Genomic DNA, 20055 nt, shown 5'->3' with positions numbered 1-20055 from the left:
CATGCGCCGTTACGGCCAGTTGTCACAAGCGGGCACCACGAGATAGAACGATGTACCCAAAAATATTGTATTGTAATAATCGATCATGTCAAAATCCTTCACTGAACACTAATAACGCTCGACACGAGGATCGGCATGCCATGAATCTGGAAGGTGATCTGGACGTCAAGACGCGAGGTGGTCTCTGGCCAGGTAAGCCGCCGCTAACTTATCGCGATCCACTCTTCATCGGCCAACTCCGCAACCACCGATTCCCTCATCTAACGTCCCCATCCTCTGTTTGCTTTTGTGTCACACGATTGACCGTTACGACATATAACATTGCTATCATGGAGAACGTATACAAGATGTGGGTAGAAGGGAAAGAGGCAGAAGGTGGAGCGGAGCAGTCAGTTAGCGGAGCCCCTCATTTGTGACCCACCACAATTATTAACAGCATCGTAGACTCGCAATTGAAGACCCCGCAACTGGAGAAGTATTTGCACAATGCCATGCGGCATCCGCTGGAGACGTAGACAGTGTTGTTAAGACTGCACACAAGGTCTTCAAATCTGGGATCTGGTCCAAAGCGCCCCGCCATGTTCGTGCGGACACGTTGGATCGTATCGCCGAACTCCTTACGAAAAGCTTCCCGCGACTTATCGAGCTGGAAGTGCGGCAGACGGGACGCGCCATCCGCGAGATGAATGCGCAGGTCCCTACTCTTACGAAGTGGTTCAAATACTACGCCGCCTTGATACGAACCGAGGAGCGCTCAGTCTTGCCTACCGTCGGTAAATTGCACAACTGGATCGATCGTAAGCCACTCGGTGTTGTTGCGCAAATTACACCGTTCAACCACCCCATGTTGATTGCTGTCAAGAAAATTGCACCTGCCTTAGCCGCTGGTAACTCGATTGTGCTGAAACCCAGTGAACTTACGCCACTCACCAGCATCGAGCTTGGCAAACTCATGAAGGAAGCCGGCTTACCCGACGGCGTGTTCAATGTGTTGCCAGGCGATGGTATGACAACTGGAAAAGCGCTTGTAGAACATCCGCTCATTAAGAAGGTGGACGTAACTGGCGGTACACCGGCTGGGCGCGCCATTGGCGCCATCGCAGGACGTAATCTCGCACATTACACCGCCGAGCTTGGTGGCAAGGCTCCTCTCATTGTCTTTGAACAAGCGCATGTTGATCTTGCAGTGAATGGCATCGTCTTCGCTAGCTTCATTGCCAGCGGTCAGACATGTGTGGCGGCGACGCGCATTATTGTGCAGAACAAGATTCTCGATCAGGTAGTAGAAAAGCTGAAGGCCAAGGTGCAAAGCATTGAAAGGCGGATGGGCTCACCAAAGAACGTGGATTCCATGATGGGTCCTCTCATATCCGCAAAGCAGCTCGGTAACGTTGAGACGCTAGTCAACAATGCAAAAGATGCAGGTGTGACGGTCGTTACTGGTGGTCAAAGGATGAACAGCAAGTCTTCGCTGGACGACACCGACTTCTCGAAAGGCTACTTCTACCCGCCAACGATATTGGCGGATAGCGTTTCGAAGAAGATTGTTGACACACGCATATGGAAGGAAGAGGCTTTCGGCCCTGTCATCGTTGTTGTAGGTTTCGATACTGAAGAGGAGGCGCTGGATCTAGCAAACGATAGCGAGTTTGGACTAGGCGCAGCCATCTGGACACAAGATCTTTCGCAAGCTTTCCGAGTGTCAGAAAACATTGAGAGTGGTATCTGTTGGGTCAACACGCATCACCGTAACGATCCAAGCTCACCGTGGGGTGGCATCAAGAGCTCAGGAGTGGGCAGTGAAAACGGCATTGACGCTTATAATGCGTATACGACCTCGAAGAGCACAATTATTAACTACGCCACTGCAGAAGAAGGTCTAGGGAGCGACGATTGGTTTAGGGAGGGTACTGGTGAGGTTAGGTATGGATGAGGTGCGTTATGTACCATACAAAATGTGAGAATTTGGCCTCCGTGCTGCGACTTGCCATCGGTGACATATGGTTCACGTCCCATTTTACACTGTACCAGATCTGGAGTAGAACACATCAAGACAATGTTGTAGAACAGATCATCCTACGTAGACCACCAAGCGCCTTGATAGTGAGGCACTGCGAGGCTAAATGATAAATCATCAACTCGACACCAAGACCAAGAGGAAATGTGGTGCCTAATGGACACAACACGGAATATTGGGAGAGTTGTAGTGCGGCCATGATTCCCTTCACTTTCGAGTAGGAGAGATGGCGCGAACGAGGAAGGATAGCTGAAGCTAATTAGACGCGTTGCGGTGATGGCGTCATAGTTCTCGGCAGAACTCTACGACGCGTCTGTTACGATCGACGCATACAACAGCACCACTCAGCTGCGCCTTCGAAACTACGACTTCTGTAAACATGTCGTATAGAACTCGCAGTAATACTAATCAACACAGACTAGCCTCTCTAATATATAGTCATTGAATCACCAACAAACCATCCTCCCAAACTCCCGAACTCGCCTCGATTGAAGCACGTCGGCTTCCGTACCACTCATCACCAAGACCGAACTCGTCATCGTCAGGGATATCCAAATCCCACCGCAGCCTCTTGCTTCCAGCGCGACGCTTGTGCTCGGCACCCAGCTCACGGTCACCAGTTGTGCCTGGATAGTACGGTGCCAGGAGCATGTCGAACGATATGCGCCCACAAACCGCCATGTCGTCGTCCGCCTTGACCCGAGACAAAGCACGCTGCTCTTCATGAGTAATTCTGTCGGTAATGAACCCATTGTGGGCATATAGGCCCTAAACTGATGGATATATTCGCTAGTCTAACGTCCAATACGGTCAGACTTGCTGGGGAACCGCTTGTTCTCAGGGCTGGGAGCCTTCGCGTAGAGGTCACATTCTATCATCTCCCTAACTGAGCACACATTGGCGTCATACGCATTCGATGGCTGGTTCAATCACGACAGCATGTTCTTCCAGTACGTGTACGGTGGTTCATTGTGAGCAAATGTCAAGTCGGATGAGTCTTTGTTAGATATGCTATGGGGTCGTTTTTATTCGCTGAAGCACCACTGTTCCAAACGAACTGACACCTTGAAAGCGACACTAACACGCTTGAACACCGAAGGCGACTTCTGGACTATCTGTGTACTATGTATAGCTTATTTTGGGGTCTATATGACTCCTCTCGTTCTCTCCTCAATTGCCTTTCCACTTTCCCTTTTGTCCCTCGCACCCTAAACTACGGCTCCACCAGCTTTTCAAACACCTCATCCATGATCCTATCCGCCTTGTTCATCTTGTCTGCAGCGTCCTCACCAGGAAGCTGCCACATAAGGCTTGCTTGCAACCCGGCCCAGAGCTCCAGATAGTCTCTCATTGGCTGATCTAGTACGGCATCAAATTTATCCTCCGGAGTGTCGGTATTCAATCTTCGAAGCTCTGCTTCCGATTCAATGAGAAGCCGAACCATCTGTTGTGCGTGTATGTCAATCAAGATGGGTGGTATGGCGAGAAGTTTTGGCGTTGTCGTGTGGCGCGTACCAATACGATCAGGATCGAGGGATAGCTCCTGCTCCTTGAGGATGTAGTCTTTGGTCAGGCTGAGCTTGTCGCGAACCATGCTCAGATATTTCGTCTCTTCCTCTGGATTGAAGTCGGCAAAGTTTGGCGCATCAATAGCCTTGGTGTTGATCAACGGCATTTCTGGGAGCTTGAGATGATCAAAGCCGTTGTTCTCTCGGTTGAAGGCGACTTTCGGATGAGCATTGCGTAGACTCAGCCCGTCGGCCGAGACCCAGTGACGACGGAAGTCGTCTTCTGAGAGACTGAGAGCGCCATCATCCTTTTCGTTGATGCGAGGTTTGCGAGTGCGTGCTGGCATGCTAGACGTAGCTCTAGGCCGATATCTGGGGTCGCGGTGGAGAGTAGAGCTTGTAGTGATAGAGTGACGGAGTAACGGTACGGACGCGAAATGGACTTTCGAGATGACTGGACAGGCAGTGAGAGAGGTTACCAAAGCCGCACTAAGTGAAGGTAAGATAATGTTGGTTGCAAAGTTAAACTTGTAAGCACGGGTCACAACTCTCATTCACTAACATGATGCTAGGACCTATTGCATAAAGAGCTGGCGGATACTGCAAATAGTAACAACTGCTTCGAAACTTCAAAATAGAGACTCACTTCACTCTGTCCTGACCCATGATACCCCATTCACCCTGTAGGTATACACAGCGATGAGTGTAAGCACCACAAAGTTCACGATCTAGGTCTGCCCAAATCAACAAGCGCGTTGTTTAATCTGACCTGGCCTTCTCCGGATTGCTCGGGGGTCCAAGACGAACCTCTACACTTCTAACAGTCTGTTCCGCCTCTAACAGCCTTTCCAGGTCCTTCAAGACAGATCGGGTTGCATCGCTCAAATACCAGGGTACAGTTTCCATTGCAATCACCTCCATCTGATCCACATCGTATTGCCAATTGCGACAGTGTCTGAGTTCGCTCTTACGAAGGTGCTTCACCAGACCAATCAGTGCCATTGTCTCTCCTTCGACGATCATCTGAAGCTTTGGAGTGGTATAAAGACGGATGTGATACTGGAAGTGTTCTTCTCCAGTTTCGCCTGCTAACATCAGTCTTTCGCTCTCTCCATCTTCAGCCTCCTCCGGATCTTTGAAGCACATGCTACTATCCTCGTTGCAGCCATATGCGAGGTACTTGAGCTCTTTCATGATTAGATGCATGCCGTTGGCGCTGATGCATTTGTCGAGGCCAGACGGTGAAATAGCGGGAAACGCCGGCGTTTGAAGAACGATGCGAGAAGGCTCCGATGGTGCAAAATATTGGCTGGATGAGGCTGACGCTTGAAAACGGCGGAGCCTTCTCGCCGCTCTAGAGCCTCGAAAGATGTCACGACAGATTCGCCGCTTTACTATGTCGAAAGCTTGCTCTTCAAAGGCCTCCCTAACTTCTTCCCGTGTCATCACCCGTATGACTCTATCATGATTGCAGCATGTGCACGGTCGTTCGATAAGATCCTTGGCCTTTGCTTCGTTATAGGAGTTGTGAAGTGCCTTCTGTGGGCTCAGTTCGGACCAATCAGGCTGGTAGTCATCATCATGAGAGTGTTTACGCTTTGTGCCTATGAGCGGCGCCGTGACCCACAGCCATCGCTCCATCTTAATACGCTCAGCTTCTGGAACCTCTTGTGGTACTACCCTGGATAGCAGAGCCTCCAGAGCTATCTTAGATCTCTCTTCAGACATCCCGCGTTCTCCACTCGCGGCAATAGAAGTCGCATGATTACCAAGGCTGTCCCCTTGAGCTGATTCCGATGCTTCTTCACCAGTAGCTGAAGACAATGGAGTGGCTTGAGCGACCACGTCAGACTCAAGGTTGACTTTATCCATCTTTCGCATCTTGATGTGATCTATTAGGGCAGTTATGATCGTGTCAGCGGATATCTTCTTGCCCTTCGTGTGCAATAGAGGCGCAATGTCGTACCCGTCGTCTTTTAGCAGCTTCAGTCTCTGGAAGTTGCTGGCTTTCTGCCTCCACGTCTTGCGGTCCCAGACCTTGTCCAAACTTAATGCTTTGCGAATAATGTCCTGCTTCGCGAGGTGTTCCCACTCCTCGCAGTCTGGCAGAGGTTGCAAACTTTGAGAAGACTGTGGGATGATGGGACGTATGTTCGATGGGCCGGGCTGTGCTATGGATAAGTCGCCAGCGGACTCGTCCATCTGCGAAGACAATAACGTCGAAGATTTGGGCGATGTAGATGGTGCAGAGTGCTGTGCTGCTTGGCTCGGGAGAAAGTTATGCTTCTCGCGCATATTTTCAATCAAATCATCGTCCGGATGTTGATAGTTCATCAAATTGATGTTTGCAAGCGCTTGTGCTTGACTGAGCTGTTCAGGAGTGAGTTCTTGGGGCTGACGAACTCTAGAATTCTCCATGCGCTTGTTGGATCTTCCTGAGTCACAGAAAGTACGAGCCTCATGAGAGGTAGACTTGTGAGATTCCGTATTTCTCCACTGTCTAATGTGAGACATCTTATGCGTTGGGCGTCTTGCTATTATGATAGGTGTTTCGTAAGGATTGCAAGGATGGTATGATATATCTGTGTGCTATGCAGGTGCAGTTGAGCAGTTTCACTTTGAAGTACCTGCGTTTGAACCGGAGGATTCTTCTGTGTACGAGAGGGTACCAATTTGAAACAAGGAGTAAACGGTCGTGGAAAGAGCGAGAGATCGACGAATATTATGAAATGTTCCTACTTGTATGAGAGGGAAACTTGGTTTGTGGCGCAGATGACTCTCGTTCCGCAACGTGTGACATGGTCTCTGGCGCATGAAAGCGACACCCTATAGCTTTCACCAAGTAACCATCACCAGGATGTTGGTGAAGAAAGGTATCAAAAGCAAGGAAGGGGATTCAGATAGGTCGTATCCATGAGCTATCTGTTGGTTGGTGTGAATCATGAATTATATAGTTGCCTGTATGGGTAATGTAAGTACGATTTCCTATAATGACGTTGATGGAAAGTATGGTTCAAGAAATCTTAGAAGAAATAAGTGTGCAATGGGGTTTTCGGGAAAAGCCGACCAACTGAATGATCTTTGGACCAACATTAGGTATGAGACTTGCGGTCACATAAGCCGTTTTTTCTGAGATCATCGCGACGTACAAACCGCAACGACCCGAGATTGTCAACCTGCAAAGCAAACCTCTTGTTGTGGTTGAGCTGATAGGTAATCTGACTCTTGCAAAAACGGTTCTTTGTGACATATGAGACGAGCGATCGAGCCACTGCTTCTTGAGATTAGAGTGTCGAGTTACCTAAGTGTCTGATGTGATCTGCACGGGTCCTGTTCGAACCATGGGCTGGCGCGCTGTCGAAAACGGGACCCTGGCTGGCTCCGAGATGTGACGACTCGCACTACGAGGGTGTTACGAATCCTTTTCAGGAGGTGTTTCTCTTTAAGGGTGGCGTCGATGGTGTAGGTAGTCAACGCCAGTGGTTGTCGAACACGCGTCGCGACGAACCTCCAGGAAGCGAGCGCGTGGAGAACGTGACACGCTAACATTAAGTTACGTCATTAGATCAACATCTAGCTTTTCGACCTCCTGATAACTTCTTTCATCTGTCCTGCTAATGCCGGATCGACTTGAAGTGGTCTCGTTTTGGAATTCGGTGTTGAAAATACAGCTCACGTCGCTCAATAAGCTCACAATGCACTTTCACCAGGCTAACGTCTTCCATCGCGACGACGCGCGACCTTTACGTTGGAATTCTGAGAAGTCGTTCCCATGAAGCAGCATCCTTACTCACCAAATCATCGTTAGAATGTTCAACACCGTCTCGGTTCCGCGCGGGGCACTCGAAGACCAGGCTTTCTCCTTCACCTTCACCATTATCTTGCTCACATCCTCGTTGTTTTCCTCGCTTTCTCAACGGCATGCATATATGCACCTCGATGCTCCCATCCGTTTGTTGCACAACGTCACGTGAAAGGGTGCTTGCTGCCTGGCTGTTTGTCATTAGACATGCGTACTAGCGGCGATGATACAACCACTTCTATTCACACAACGAGCTGATCCGACCAACAACCTCATCGCTGACACCGATTTCATTCTCGACCTCGCTGCGGCGAACACAATTCGCCATGACTGCGCCCGGCCACAACCGTTATGCAATGTTCGCTAGCACAGATGGTAATGCAACTCAAGTGCCTAGTGCTGCTGCAGATCCTGCTCAGAATCCGTTCCTCAATCAGGTCGACGATGACTCCATACCATGGCAAGAGGTTAAGAAGCGTGGCCCTTCAGCAATGCACCCGGCACCACCAGTTCGCCCTCCGCGAGTTGTGAAGGACCGCACTAAAGCTATTCTCAACCACCCACTGGCTCACCGAGAGCGAGACCGGGCCATATCGGGCTCAACAGACAATGACAGCGAGAAGGCATATGATCCGCACGAGAATTGGTGTGGTGTCTGCTCGCGCAAGTTCCTCAACAAGGCCGCATTGCTCAGTCATATCAAGCAGAGCAATGGTCACGAAAACTACTGCAATCTTTGCAAACGCGTGTTTGTGGACCGAAATGGTCTCAAGAACCATGTTGACCATTCGTGGAATCATGAGATCCACTGCAACCTCTGTCTTTCCGCCTTCAAAGACGATTGGGGTCTCAAAAACCACTTCGAGAACAACTACAGTGTTGGACATGAGTTCGTGTGTCTCACCTGTCTACTTGGTTTCAGAACCCGCCAAGAGATGGAGCGTCACCTTCAGACCGCTCCGAAGCATATATGGTGCGGAACATGCCAGCGCCGCTTCCACAACCAGGATGAGCGCGATGAGCATTGGCAACAGACGAACAGTAAGTGCACAAAGGATTTTCTTCATTGCTTGAGCCCATTCGCATACTTTCTTCGAATGTTTAGTGAAGTTTTACTTCAGCCCATCGTGCCATACAGACGTAGCTGACCAAGGTAAGAGCATAGGCATTGCTTACAACCAGGCTGTGACTTCGATGGCCCGGATCAGGCCGCTCTCACACAGCACCTCAAACGCGATCACTTCCAGTGCGAAGGTTGCAAGCGCGTACTTCCAAGCCTGACCAAGCTCAACCAACACTACGAAAGCTGTTCTTTCGCACTTGCCTGCCCTCAATGTGGCGAGCACCACGCTGGGAAGGCTCAACTGGCTCTTCATCTTGAGCGCTGCTTTCTTTGCAATGATTGTGGCTATCATACGCACCACGAGGGCAACTACTACATCGTAAGTGGTTTGCCACGCTACTGGCTCGCGACTGCCATGTTAACAGCACGCTAGCACATGACGAAACACAGCTCTACCAGTATCGGTTGTTGGGGCTGCGACGCACCGATGCGCACCTACTCCAGTCTCATCAACCATCTGGAGTCAGGCAAGTGCCCGAAATTTTCTGAACCGGCGCTTCTCATGCGCTGTCTTGGCAAGTGGTGGTACTCCCCACTCTATATGGATCTCGACATGCACGCATCCATCCGGACCGGCCGCGTTGACATCGACGAGGTACAGCATTGGTCAATTGCTGGTATCATACACCCGTTCGTGTGCCGTGAAGAAGGCTGTGGAAAGATATTCGGTCATCTGAGCTCGTTAGTGTTGCATTGTGAGAGCCAGGCATGTGGCTGGGGTGTTGATCGCTTGAACATGCCTGGGCTGGAGAAGGAATTCAAGCTGACGTGTCTTCGAAGGGATAGCGCTGTTGCATAGGCACTGTTCAAAATTGTAGGATGATCATAAGAATACCCAGGGATATGGATGCAACGCAGTATACAGCGAAATCGATCTTTCGCCTAAGTCGTTGTTTCAACTATGTTGGGACATTCACAGCTGATTTGCGAGACGCGTCACCTAGCTAGTAGTTTGTTCTTGCAGCGACGTCACTTCATTCCCATGAGCAACAGTATGAAAGCAGGGAGATCGAGCCTGGGAGCCCTCGAGGGCGAAGCGGTTGCCTCATGATCACATGGAAGCTCAGAACCGTAGTACGATGGCCAGAATATCAGCTTCTCGTCAATCGTAAGATCTTTGTGCAGGAAGCAAAGTCGAGAGGATCATTCTATCTGCTGACTTGATGTTCGTGAGAACTACCAGAGCCCTGACCAGCGGTCTGACAGTGTATCAGATGGCTGCGCGGGCTTGAGGTAGCTTACGTACCTTTTTTTACATTGAATCAGAGAGCTATTGTGTGCTGATACAAAGGGCGGGTCTTCGTGCGCGTCGAAAGCAGAGGATTGTTGAAATGGCGGGAAGTGGAAAGGATCATTGCCAGTAGCACAATCAAGCTGTGAGCTTGGGAAGTAGAAACACCATGAATAGATGAAAGTTTTCACACATTATCTTACCTGCAGCATTCACGCTCACCCTTCATGCTGTGAAAGCTTTCCAATTGAGTTTTACATGCAAGTAGTACTCTCGCGCAGATGCACACAAAGCAGACGTAGAATCGGAGAAGTATACACACGACCACTACTGGAGAAAGACGTTTAGGATATGATGGGATTCTCTTTACCTCAAGACCCTTCAAAGACACGCTCCTTACCTCAAACATGAGCAGAGGTTGGCATGAATAGGATCAGTGTAACTTGAAAAAGTCGAGAAAATGCCGCCAAGCACTTTACGAACGACCAGCGACAAGAGCACCCATATTGCCATCGCTGTAACATAACAGTCGCATTCTACCGTCCTCACTGCCTTGCGGTCCTACCTCCGCTTACTCTTCCCGCAATTCTCGCCTTCGAGACGTCCCGTAATCTTCTTCTCGAATTCATCAGGATGCAGTGTCCTACCAGTCTTGTCCCTGAAGCGCCAGCTAACCCTATTCCAAACCATAGAACAATCCTGTTGTAGGATTCGAGCCACGAGACGTAAGTCATCGGCGGAGAAGGTATCGCCGGGTTTGACCTCGAGTTCGAGGGGACGGGTGGTGATGGGCTGGGCGTTGTTGTTGTTGTCTTTGTGTTGAGAGCCAGGTTGTGAAAGAGTTTGCTTCGAAGGAGAGTTCTGTGTTGGAGCGGTCGAATTCCATGGATCTGCTATGCTAGCACCGTCTTTTTTCTTGTCCTGATCGTTGTTCGAGGCTGTACTCCAGTTTCGTCCACAGTCAAAATCCCATTTCACAGCTGTATCATTAGCACCGTCTACACCACCTGTAGCGTTACCAAAGTCCCACGCACTAGTATCGGTCACTATAATACCTCCTACAAGACCATCCCACGAAGTGTCCTTGTTGCCAGAGTCGTCTTTGCTGTTGTCCGTGTCTCCACCAGATAGACCAGGGAAGACATCACCATTTCCCCCCGACATATCGCAAGCGTCAACAACCCCTGATGTCTCATTTTTCTTCTCTTCCTCTTTGTTGCCATTGTTCTTCGCATCCTTCTTGTTACCTCCTTTGCTCTGGTTCTGATTATGATTTTGCTTTTTCTCCTTCTCCTTCTCCTTCTTACCTTCGCCCCCTTGGTTGGCTGCATTAGCCTTCCAATCATCCGGCTTGATTGTCTTGAAGCGCTTTTTGCAATCCTCTTCAGTCTTCCCGACTTCCTGACTGATCTTATTCCAGGTCACTTTCCTGTCTTCAGTTTTCATATGTATCAGCTTCTCATCTTGTTCCTTTGTCCAAGCGTTTTTGTTTTCGTCTTTCTTGTCTCCTTCGCTGTCCTGAGCGGGATTGTCGCACGCTTCCGGACCGGTTGGATCATTGGTCGGAGTGTCCCAAGCTGGTGTAGTCTCATCCTTCCTCTCGCCTGTCTTGTCATCGCCACCCGCAGCATTTCCGACGTTTCCCCAAGTATTCGCGAGCGGATCATTGCTACCGTTGCCTGTGTTATCCAAGAATCCTTCATTTCCTTTCTTTGAGCCCGAATCCTTGTTTTCGTCTTTCACAGAAGCGTTGGCCCAATTGGTGTTGGTACCCCACAAGTCACCTCCATCGACAGCGAGTTTGGTCGAAGTTGCTTTCTTCGATGTGTTCTTTACACTCAGCACTTCCTCTGTCGACCGCTTGTCGGATGGCACCTTCGCAAGACTGGCTGCAGTGAGTCGCGGCTTCCCATCGCCAGTAAGTTTGCCCTTACGTCCGTCACTAGCGGTCCACTCCATGATACGACCAGGAGTAGCAATCTAGCGATAGTTAGTCGGAGTAAATCCTCCACAGTGTCCAATGAGAGTGCCCACTATGCTGACCGGCTGACTGGGCTTTCTAGCTTGCGGCGGAGGTGTAGGCACAGGCAACCTTACTTCCTTGTACGGCTTGTTGCTGAAGCCTAAAATATAGGCCATGGAGACCCTGCGGGGAACGCCGTTCGTATCAGCCATCGTGACGGCTTGGATGTGCAGGCGTTGTTTCTGAATCGCGACTGTTGGCGTGTAGTATGACGGACGCTGTAATCTGCGGTTGACGAAGATCGGAAAGTGAAGTCCGAAGATAAGCAATAGATCGCGATCACACTGCGACGAGCTTCGTTTGCCTGTGCGGGACAGAAGCGCTGGTGTTGCGGGAAACATATGTGAGCGTGCGGCCTGGCGGTTGGCTTGGCGAGCAGACTTATTCAGGGTCTACAGACTCTGTCCTAAAACTTGCAACAAACGACGACAGACGAAGAGTATTTTTTCCAGAGGGATTGACGTAAAATCCAACGATGGGTTGCATAAAATGAAAACAGTGACAACGGCAGAACGGGAGACATGAAAGCTGCATTGGCGTTACCTTCCGCCACGTCTGGCGGACGAGAAGACCCTTTGAACTAAATTTTTGGTTGACCGGCTTATGAGAGAACCTTCAAAGTCCTCAGATACCACTGTTACATCCTACATAGTATACAGTCGTGACGGTGGAAGGCCTTTGATGGCAGCGGATGTCAGTGCGTGCAGAGGCAGTGTATTGCACGGCGAGTCCGAAGACTACAGCCTCTGCGGTCGGTGTCATAGAAATGAGCCTAGCATCTTATCTAGTTGTTACTAGATGGAATATATGCTGCATTGGTCGACGACATCATCGTGGGTGTATGAACGAGAAAGACTCCGTTCGGAGGGAGTTGAGATGGAGCGCTGGCTGACTAAGCTACACTATAGCGTTCTGGCCCTTGCATTGCGGGCAAGCTGGCATCTCCGTGTATGCAGCTTGGCGCTCCACGAAACATACGAACCGAACACACAACCAGAGCAGCATCACCACACTTCCACCATGCTGTTCCCGTCCTTCGCCATTCTTGCTGCGGCAAGCAGCCTGCTATCATTTGCGACAGCGCACAACATCCAAATGAAGGCTCACCAGCGCGAATGCTTCCACGAATCTCTCCACAAAGATGACAAGATGACGGTCACCTTCCAAGTCGGCGACCGGGAGTTTGGAGGCAGTGGAAACCTTGAAATCGACTTCTGGGTGCGTCAATTGTGTCTCAATCATCACCTCTAAGCCGCATAGCTGACTTGCCATGCACAGATCGAGACGCCCTCTCGAAGTTACCAGGTCCACGAACGCGGCGTATCCTCTGGCGACCACTCCTTCGATGCGAAAGAGGATGGCAAATACACGTACTGCTTCAACAACGAGCACTGGGGTGCGAACACGAAGGAAGTCTCATTCAACGTGCACGGCATTGTCTACGTTCCCGAATCCGAGGCGCCACAAGATCCGTTGGAGAAGGAGGGTGAGGACACACCTTAGATCGGCTTGAGAGGACCATGCTGACAGAAGATAGTGCGAACCATGTCGGAACTCGTCGCGCAAGTCAAGGACGAGCAGGGCTACATCATCGTGCGCGAGCGCGTACACAGGAACACTGCCGAGAGCACCAATGCGCGCATCAAGTGGTGGAGCATCTTCCAGCTCATGGTACTGGTTGGCCAGGGTTTCTTTCAAGTGTGGTGGCTGAAACGTTTCTTTGAGGTAACCAGCACCTGCGCATTCCAGTCTACCACCTCCAAGTGCTCAACTAACATGATAAACAGGTCAAGCGTGTTGTTTAGTCTTGCAATCCCTCTCATGGACCGCGCGCGACACAGCATGTCTCGCTTCGGTCTCTGTTTCAAGCTTTTATGTCTGACCTTCCGGCGTTGAAGTGCAAGCTTGAGTAAACAAGCATAGGAAAGAGATGGAAGTATTGGGGATCCTTCATACGACTCATCAGCGAGATACTTGGTAAGACTATCTTCGTGTATGCATTTTTCATTCAGTTTGCCCAGAGTTCCACAATAAACCATGGATCTTGCTTTGGCCTGCAGGCTTAGCACAGATCGAGCCGTCTAGTGGTTCGCCCAGATCAGCTGCTTCGGGCCAGTCTGGCGCTCTTGTAGAGATATGTATGTAAGTGGCTGTCAAAAGACAAGTGTTGTGAATGTCTGCATAGTCAGCTTGCATTAGGCGTTCCCGATTTGTTCACCTAAACCCACTCTCATCTGCAACGTCTATATATAAGCTTTCTACCTTACACTACCTCTCTTCAAAAGTCTTGATTCTATCCTTCGCGATCATAGCTGCGTTTGCCATTGCAATCTCCCAATTCGTCTCATTACGTCAACATCAGGACAGCCAGGCAGCGACATCACAGTCTCAACGTGGCGATTGGCTGGTTCCTATACGCAATCATTGGGTGAAGGCAGGAGACACGTTGTGGCTTCTTCTGTCGGTGTGCTATAGTCTGTTGTTGGGTAGCGCACCTTCTATCACTCATCGTTGGCGCCTTCCACGCGTCCGTCACCACGAGCAACGGCAGTATAAATAGTCAGCAACCCCCGCTCGCCTCTTTCATCATCAAATATGAGCCACTCGACTCGACCTGCTGCAAGTACTTCAGATGGACCCTTCTCAATACGGCGCGCCTGCTGGCTGGCCTCGGGATATGGCTTTGGATGACCTGTATGACACTACTACCATGCGCAAGAACCTCATTGGCGCTGCCTTTGGCGACCACTTGCAACACAAGAATTCCGCCAGTGGTTCCATCCCAACTCCCCTTTCTCCTGATTCGGAAACCATCCACCGGCCGCAGCATAGGTACAACGTGCCTATGCTGCGTTGGACGGACGGGGAGCGACCGCTTACTCCGCCTTTTCACCACCAAAACGATTTCCCCCAATATCATGGCCAATGGAAGACCTCACTGTCTATGCGAAGTCCTCCAGATTATTCTCCGCTACCGGAGACCCAGGCAAACTACACGTCCCCGTATGGCACATACACACCAGCACATGATCGACTCACAGGACGACCTGATTTCCAAAGTGCCTCATCACGCCAGTATACTATCCAACCTCCCCGCCTACACCCATCCGCGAACTTGTTACACTCGTCACCCCAACAGCAGATCACTTACCTAAAGCCGACTCTTAAAGCGCCCTCTATTCAGCAGTGGCCAACTCACAACCTGGCATCCCACGATTCAAAGGTCGATGCAGCAACAAGGAAGAAGCAGGACGAATACAGGCGAAAGGGCGAAGCAGCGAGGAGGAAGACGATATCATCCCAAAATTCAGCGCCGCAGTATGCTCCAATTCCTGAACCTGCATCAACCCCCCGTCGTAAACGCAAAGTCGGGATCCTCGATGATCTAGTCACACCTACCCCAGCTCCGCATCATCGCTCTCTGCATCCGTCGTACGGTCAACAGCAGCAGAGTGACACTTCCGGCGATGCAATAAATTATCACTCGACCCCCCAAGAGCCGCTGTCCTACAACATGGACTGGATCGGTCAGGAGCAGTATCACACATCAATCCCACCATCCCATCACCCGCATTCTGCGGGCGTATTTGATGCAAAACTCCCTCTGTATCCGTCTCAGCATCCACCACATACACCCACACCACTTCCACCGTCATCCCTCAACATTATCGACCTTGAGACTATACCTCAACACATCACTCGTAACTACGATGAGTACAGATGGCCAGTCAAGCTCTACCAATTACAAGCCGAAAAAGACTTTGATTTTGCTGAGTGCTTCTTGGAAAACCACTTCCAGCAAAACATCTACGATTCGGATGAGCATAAGTGGCACGCTCATACGACTAAGGGTTTCATCAAGGATGGTAATAGACTGTCTATTCTGGTCCTACATAATGCAGCAAATCCGTTCGAGTGGGGCATATCACCTGTATCGACTACCAGTATTGGTGTACATGGATTGTATGCCCATGAGCATAACGAAATCCATTGGACGACTATCGCCCCCAGTATTCCGGAGTGGTTCGACTCATGCTCAGATCGTGGCTACCTCACTGTCAAGCAAAAATGGCATCCCGACATGAAGGCTTCGGAGAAACGCTTCCATCGCGCATATTGGCTCGCAGCTAACATGTTGCCGCTTAACCGCATATTGAACAACAGCCTGGCGCCCGAAAAGCCACACGGCTTACTCGAAGACGACGAAGGCGATAGCTTCGTAGTTACTGAGGAGGACCTACTATACAATTGGACTGAAGGAACAGTAACAGTAGAGAATCCGGAGAAGATCTGGCAGAAGCTTGTCGATGAAGTGGATGCGCTGAGTTTGGAATCGCTCGATTTTGAGCATCTTGCTACTGGTGGATCTGAAAGGGCCTTTGTGGTTGATTGAGATTTCGAGGAGGCACATCGTCAATACAAGACGGCTATGGACTCATATAATGAAAAGAAGGGTATTCGAGAAAGGAAGTAGCTAAAGCTGAAGACACCATAGCCTCATTGCAGATAAAAAAACAAATTAAAATATGAAAACACTTCTGACAGTCTGTTACAATCTGCGAGCATTACGAGGCAGGACGTTTTTCCAGGCTATACACGAAGCACTGAATCCCCTGTAAAGGGTCTTTGCTGTAGTTGGCTAGGTGGAATTACAATACATTACCCTAATAGTGAAGAAAAGAACGAACTTGTTCGTACTGCTCTGTTTCTTGAATGTATCAAGCCGAAGCCCTGAATGGCACTAAGAATAATCTAGCTTATCTGCCAGTGGTCACGATACAGATATCTCTCTCTATCAACCATACCTGGCACTACTCATCAATGTCTTCCTCCTGCACACTCAACGCGTCGACACTATCCGCAAGGCTCAAACCCGTTCCACCTGCCCTCAGCGATGGTTTCTTCCCTTTTCCCTTTGTCCTCTTCTTGTTCTTCGCTCCACTACTTTCACCCACCGGCGGCGCGTCCCTAACCCAGCGCGAGATAGCTTCCGCCCTCTCCGTACTGATGGGATACTCGCGACCGTTGTCCTGCGCCCAGCGCTTGGGTGGTGTGGGTTGCGGCGACACTGGATTCCCATCTGCATCACTAGGAGGAGATTGCTGTCTCTTCTTCTCGGCTTCCTCATCTTCTCTGTTCCGGCGTTCTCGTGCGCGGACTGCACGTTGGAAACTTTCTTCGTCAACAACACGTTCATCGGCTAGAGCTTCAAGTATGGCTTCGTGCTTTTGACGTTCACGACGTTGAGCATCAGTTTCAACGCCACTGGAACCATTCATGCCGTTCTTTCCTGCTAGGTCTGTAGAGCCGTTCTTGCCACCGCCGCCGTGGCCAGGTAGAGGTGCCGGGCGGCAGAGATTCTCCCAGGATGTGGATAAGCCGATCCAGTTTCCAGCTCGTCGAAGGACTTCGATCCAGTCTGCGCGTGCAGGGGATCGCGCAGCGAGGAAGATGGGGTAGCCGTCGCAGACACGGGCCAGGCGAGCGGCATTGTGGGCATGTCGGAGGTGTTCTTTGGGGGGTGTTTGAATGAGTGCATGGCAGAGGAGAAGACTGTGCAGGGCGTCTGTAATGAGGGGATGGTAAGTTATGCTCTCGTGGCTATCAGCAAAAGCGGTGGCTGCTGCTGAGGCTGGGGTCTCGGAGGAGTTGCGGGGTGGTGGGTAAGGGGGTAAGGAACTTGGAGGGGCAGCGTCGAAGAGCTGGGAGACTTTGAAGATCTCAGGTGGGGGAAGTTTAGGCCATGATGCGCGGTCTGAAGAGGACTTGGTAGGACCACGATGGGGAACGAGGGCTTCGGATATGGGTGACGAGGCGCCATTTGTCTGCTCTATTAGGCGATTCATATTTGGTTTGATCTTGTCATTCGAATAACCGTTCGCATTGCCGTTGGCCGAATTACCTAACCTACGCAGGAACTCTTCAGCAAGCTCGGCAGAGATGCCAGGGGTATAGTCGAAGTGAGAGAGGAAGGCGACGTAATCTCGAAGAGCGCGTTTGGCGTTTTGGCGGACTTGCTTGCGGGCTTCTAGACGCAGGTGGTTGCCGTGCGCTTCTTCGGGTGTCACCGGATCTGGTTCTTTGCCTTCAGCGATCTGAGCATCACGCCGCGCCTTTGCCTCTTCGGCTGCCTGTAGGCCGTCTAATGCGGCATTGACGTGGCCGCATGCTATGGTAAAGTATACGCCAGCGCGATGGAACAGTAATTGTGTCTCAAGCGAACTAGGATGGTCTTCGTCTGGAATCTTAACCTCCTGTCTCCAATCTCTCCCGTACTGTTCCTGGAGGGTCTTTGCTAGCACCAGCTGGTCCTTGCCCGCTCGATGCTGCGCCATGATATAGCGTGCGGCACTCAAAGCCTCACTCAGATCCTTGGCCGAGTTCACATAGTCCTCCTTGAAGATTCTTGTCAATGCGCGTGTTCGCAGGGGGCTCCCGTCGTTAGGTCGCTCGCTGATGATTTCATTCAAAGTATCCAAAGGTGTACATTGTGCCATCATGCGGCTGGGAATCTTCTCGTGGAAGAAGTGGACGTACTTGGCGTCGATATTGTTGGGCTCGCGCTGCAGCACCAGGTGCGCAACGTCTTCCAGCGTGCTTGCGCTCTGCATGGTAGCTACACTGGCGGCAATCTCGTCGAGATGGTATGCCTGGCTCAGCTTGTTCGTCGCCAGCTCGCGCATGCGGTGTTTCCGCTCTCTACTCAGCTTCGAGGTCCCGCCTCCCCCGTAGCCTATCCCCAGCGCCGCCGCGTTCCCAAGCATACTATTCCCATTATTGAGGCTGTTGCTGAGGGCGGCCGACGTCAAGCCCGACGTGGCGCGCACAGCAAGGTTGGTGGCCTCGTCAACCGCCTTGCGGATCTTGACAAGGTCGTAGAAGACGGCGGGGTCAATGGGGTGCGGGCGCGGGGAGAGGTAGTTGCTATGGGCGAGCGACTCGAGGACCTCAGGGGGAAGCTGGAGCCAGGGGCCGTGGAACGAAGAGATGTAGCGCCAATGCCTATAGTGCCGCTATTAGGGTATTGTCTCTCTGCATCAAGACGGCAGTACCCGCCCAAACTCACTTGTTGCGACAGATGATGAGGGCAGACGTCGAGGGCTCGCTGGCCGCCTTCTTCGCTGCGGCTGCCCCGTTGCTGGCGGGCGGCGGCGTCGACGAGGCGCTGCCGCTGGGCGCCGCATCGGCCTGCGCGCTCTTCTTCTTGCGCGCCATGTTCCAATCTTCTGGATATGCAACTCTGACCGGGGACGTCTGCTCTGCACTGGCCTCAGAGATGCCCTATCGATAATAAATTTCGTCTTGGCGTTAGCGCGGAGACGGAGCTTGCGTCGCTGTCTCCGACACGGCACTCTTCACCACCATGTCTCACCTCCGCCGCCCTCGTCGCCATCCTCCATCACCTTGCGCCTTCTTTCCATCGACGTGCGGCGTGCCATCTTTCACGGAGGGAGCGACCCACCTACGCTCCTTCTACCACCGTTAGCATGGTTACTGACCGCGGCTGCCACGGCCGCCCTTCGCCTTGATGCTTGACAAGGGGGAAGTAACGGCTTCCTGCAGCGCTTCTTCTCTAGCGCCTACCCCACTGGTTCTTTGCAGGAGCGTTTGCGACAACGACGACGCTCTCATGCTGTCATGCTCTCACTCTTCCTATACCCAAATATCTTTCCTTAGCCGAGACATCTGATTACCCATTACAACCACCAGCGTCGCCGCCACATGCCAGGCCATCATGCACAGCCCCTCTTTCGTTACACATCCTACTCCGCCAGCCAATCATTCACTTCTTCACCCATCATAGTGCTGTCGACACATGGTCCAGCCTTCGACTTTCTCACGGCTTTCCGACATATCGCCGTCATTGGCGGGACTAAGTCGCTGGACGGGCTTCTGTCCGGAATATATGCGAGAGTCGCTGCATGGTGGCTTTGCCATCTCCCACACCAACTAATACGCCGGCGACATGTGCCGTTCCTGACTGCATCTATGGATCGACGCACGACCTTGACCTGGTTTGCTTACTGTTTAGGCGATGCCATTGGCAGAGGCAGTCCCGCCTTGGCCATGGCTAGACTACTCAGTATACCGTCTCTTGGCTTCGACGAGCACGCTGGTTCCGCCTTAATTATCAGCCAAGCCAACGAGTGCGGGGAACGCTGTAGAGGCAACGATACTGATGTTGAACTCATACTGACAACCTCAATCTTCAAGCTCTTCTTCTTATCAGCGGACGACCTTCTGCATATGGAAAGACATGATATCGCAAACAAATTTTGTAACGGACATGGCCCATGCAATCAAATTATCGCATCCACATCCTACACCATCATGCAAGTCGTTGGGAGGTT

The 20055-nt window shown here is 51.2% G+C and overlaps 9 protein-coding genes across 9 annotated transcripts; 4 read left to right on the top strand and 5 right to left on the bottom strand.

Moving 5' to 3' along the window:
- Positions 1-329: 329 nt before the first annotated feature.
- On the top strand, positions 330-1933 carry AA0111_g6642 (NAD/NADP-dependent betaine aldehyde dehydrogenase; the record flags this gene model as incomplete). The annotated part of the gene is made up of 2 exons (XM_028652887.1): positions 330-388; positions 445-1933. 2 exons carry the CDS (start codon positions 330-332, stop codon positions 1931-1933), a joined length of 1548 nt encoding a protein of 515 aa, XP_028505795.1.
- Positions 1934-2455: 522 nt separating this feature from the next.
- AA0111_g6641 (hypothetical protein) lies at positions 2456-2668 on the bottom strand (the record flags this gene model as incomplete). Its single annotated transcript, XM_028652886.1, has 1 exon — positions 2456-2668. One exon carries the CDS (start codon positions 2666-2668, stop codon positions 2456-2458), a length of 213 nt encoding a protein of 70 aa, XP_028505797.1.
- Positions 2669-3230: 562 nt separating this feature from the next.
- On the bottom strand, positions 3231-3872 carry AA0111_g6640 (hypothetical protein; the record flags this gene model as incomplete). The annotated part of the gene is made up of 1 exon (XM_028652885.1): positions 3231-3872. One exon carries the CDS (start codon positions 3870-3872, stop codon positions 3231-3233), a length of 642 nt encoding a protein of 213 aa, XP_028505796.1.
- Positions 3873-4284: 412 nt separating this feature from the next.
- AA0111_g6639 (hypothetical protein) lies at positions 4285-5943 on the bottom strand (the record flags this gene model as incomplete). The annotated part of the gene is made up of 1 exon (XM_028652883.1): positions 4285-5943. The coding sequence occupies one exon, from the start codon at positions 5941-5943 to the stop codon at positions 4285-4287; it is 1659 nt and encodes a 552-aa protein (XP_028505858.1).
- A 1710-nt stretch (positions 5944-7653) lies between these two features.
- AA0111_g6638 (hypothetical protein) lies at positions 7654-9249 on the top strand (the record flags this gene model as incomplete). Its single annotated transcript, XM_028652882.1, has 3 exons — positions 7654-8368; positions 8486-8769; positions 8824-9249. 3 exons carry the CDS (start codon positions 7654-7656, stop codon positions 9247-9249), a joined length of 1425 nt encoding a protein of 474 aa, XP_028505859.1.
- Positions 9250-10242: 993 nt separating this feature from the next.
- On the bottom strand, positions 10243-11856 carry AA0111_g6637 (hypothetical protein; the record flags this gene model as incomplete). The annotated part of the gene is made up of 2 exons (XM_028652881.1): positions 10243-11661; positions 11725-11856. The coding sequence occupies 2 exons, from the start codon at positions 11854-11856 to the stop codon at positions 10243-10245; spliced, it is 1551 nt and encodes a 516-aa protein (XP_028505860.1).
- An 868-nt stretch (positions 11857-12724) lies between these two features.
- On the top strand, positions 12725-13509 carry AA0111_g6636 (hypothetical protein; the record flags this gene model as incomplete). Its single annotated transcript, XM_028652880.1, has 4 exons — positions 12725-12922; positions 12983-13190; positions 13242-13429; positions 13492-13509. The coding sequence occupies 4 exons, from the start codon at positions 12725-12727 to the stop codon at positions 13507-13509; spliced, it is 612 nt and encodes a 203-aa protein (XP_028505861.1).
- Positions 13510-14336: 827 nt separating this feature from the next.
- AA0111_g6635 (hypothetical protein) lies at positions 14337-16097 on the top strand (the record flags this gene model as incomplete). Its single annotated transcript, XM_028652879.1, has 1 exon — positions 14337-16097. The coding sequence occupies one exon, from the start codon at positions 14337-14339 to the stop codon at positions 16095-16097; it is 1761 nt and encodes a 586-aa protein (XP_028505862.1).
- A 418-nt stretch (positions 16098-16515) lies between these two features.
- Positions 16516-18919, bottom strand: AA0111_g6634 (hypothetical protein; the record flags this gene model as incomplete). Its single annotated transcript, XM_028652878.1, has 2 exons — positions 16516-18706; positions 18771-18919. 2 exons carry the CDS (start codon positions 18917-18919, stop codon positions 16516-16518), a joined length of 2340 nt encoding a protein of 779 aa, XP_028505863.1.
- Between the last annotated feature and the right edge of the window lie 1136 nt (positions 18920-20055).

Source organism: Alternaria arborescens (assembly GCF_004154835.1).
Source record: "Alternaria arborescens strain FERA 675 chromosome Unknown contig_14, whole genome shotgun sequence".
NCBI lineage: Eukaryota > Fungi > Ascomycota > Dothideomycetes > Pleosporales > Pleosporaceae > Alternaria > Alternaria arborescens.
The sequence above is the reverse complement of the archived record's forward strand: the minus strand, read 5'-3'. Positions and strand labels throughout refer to the sequence as shown.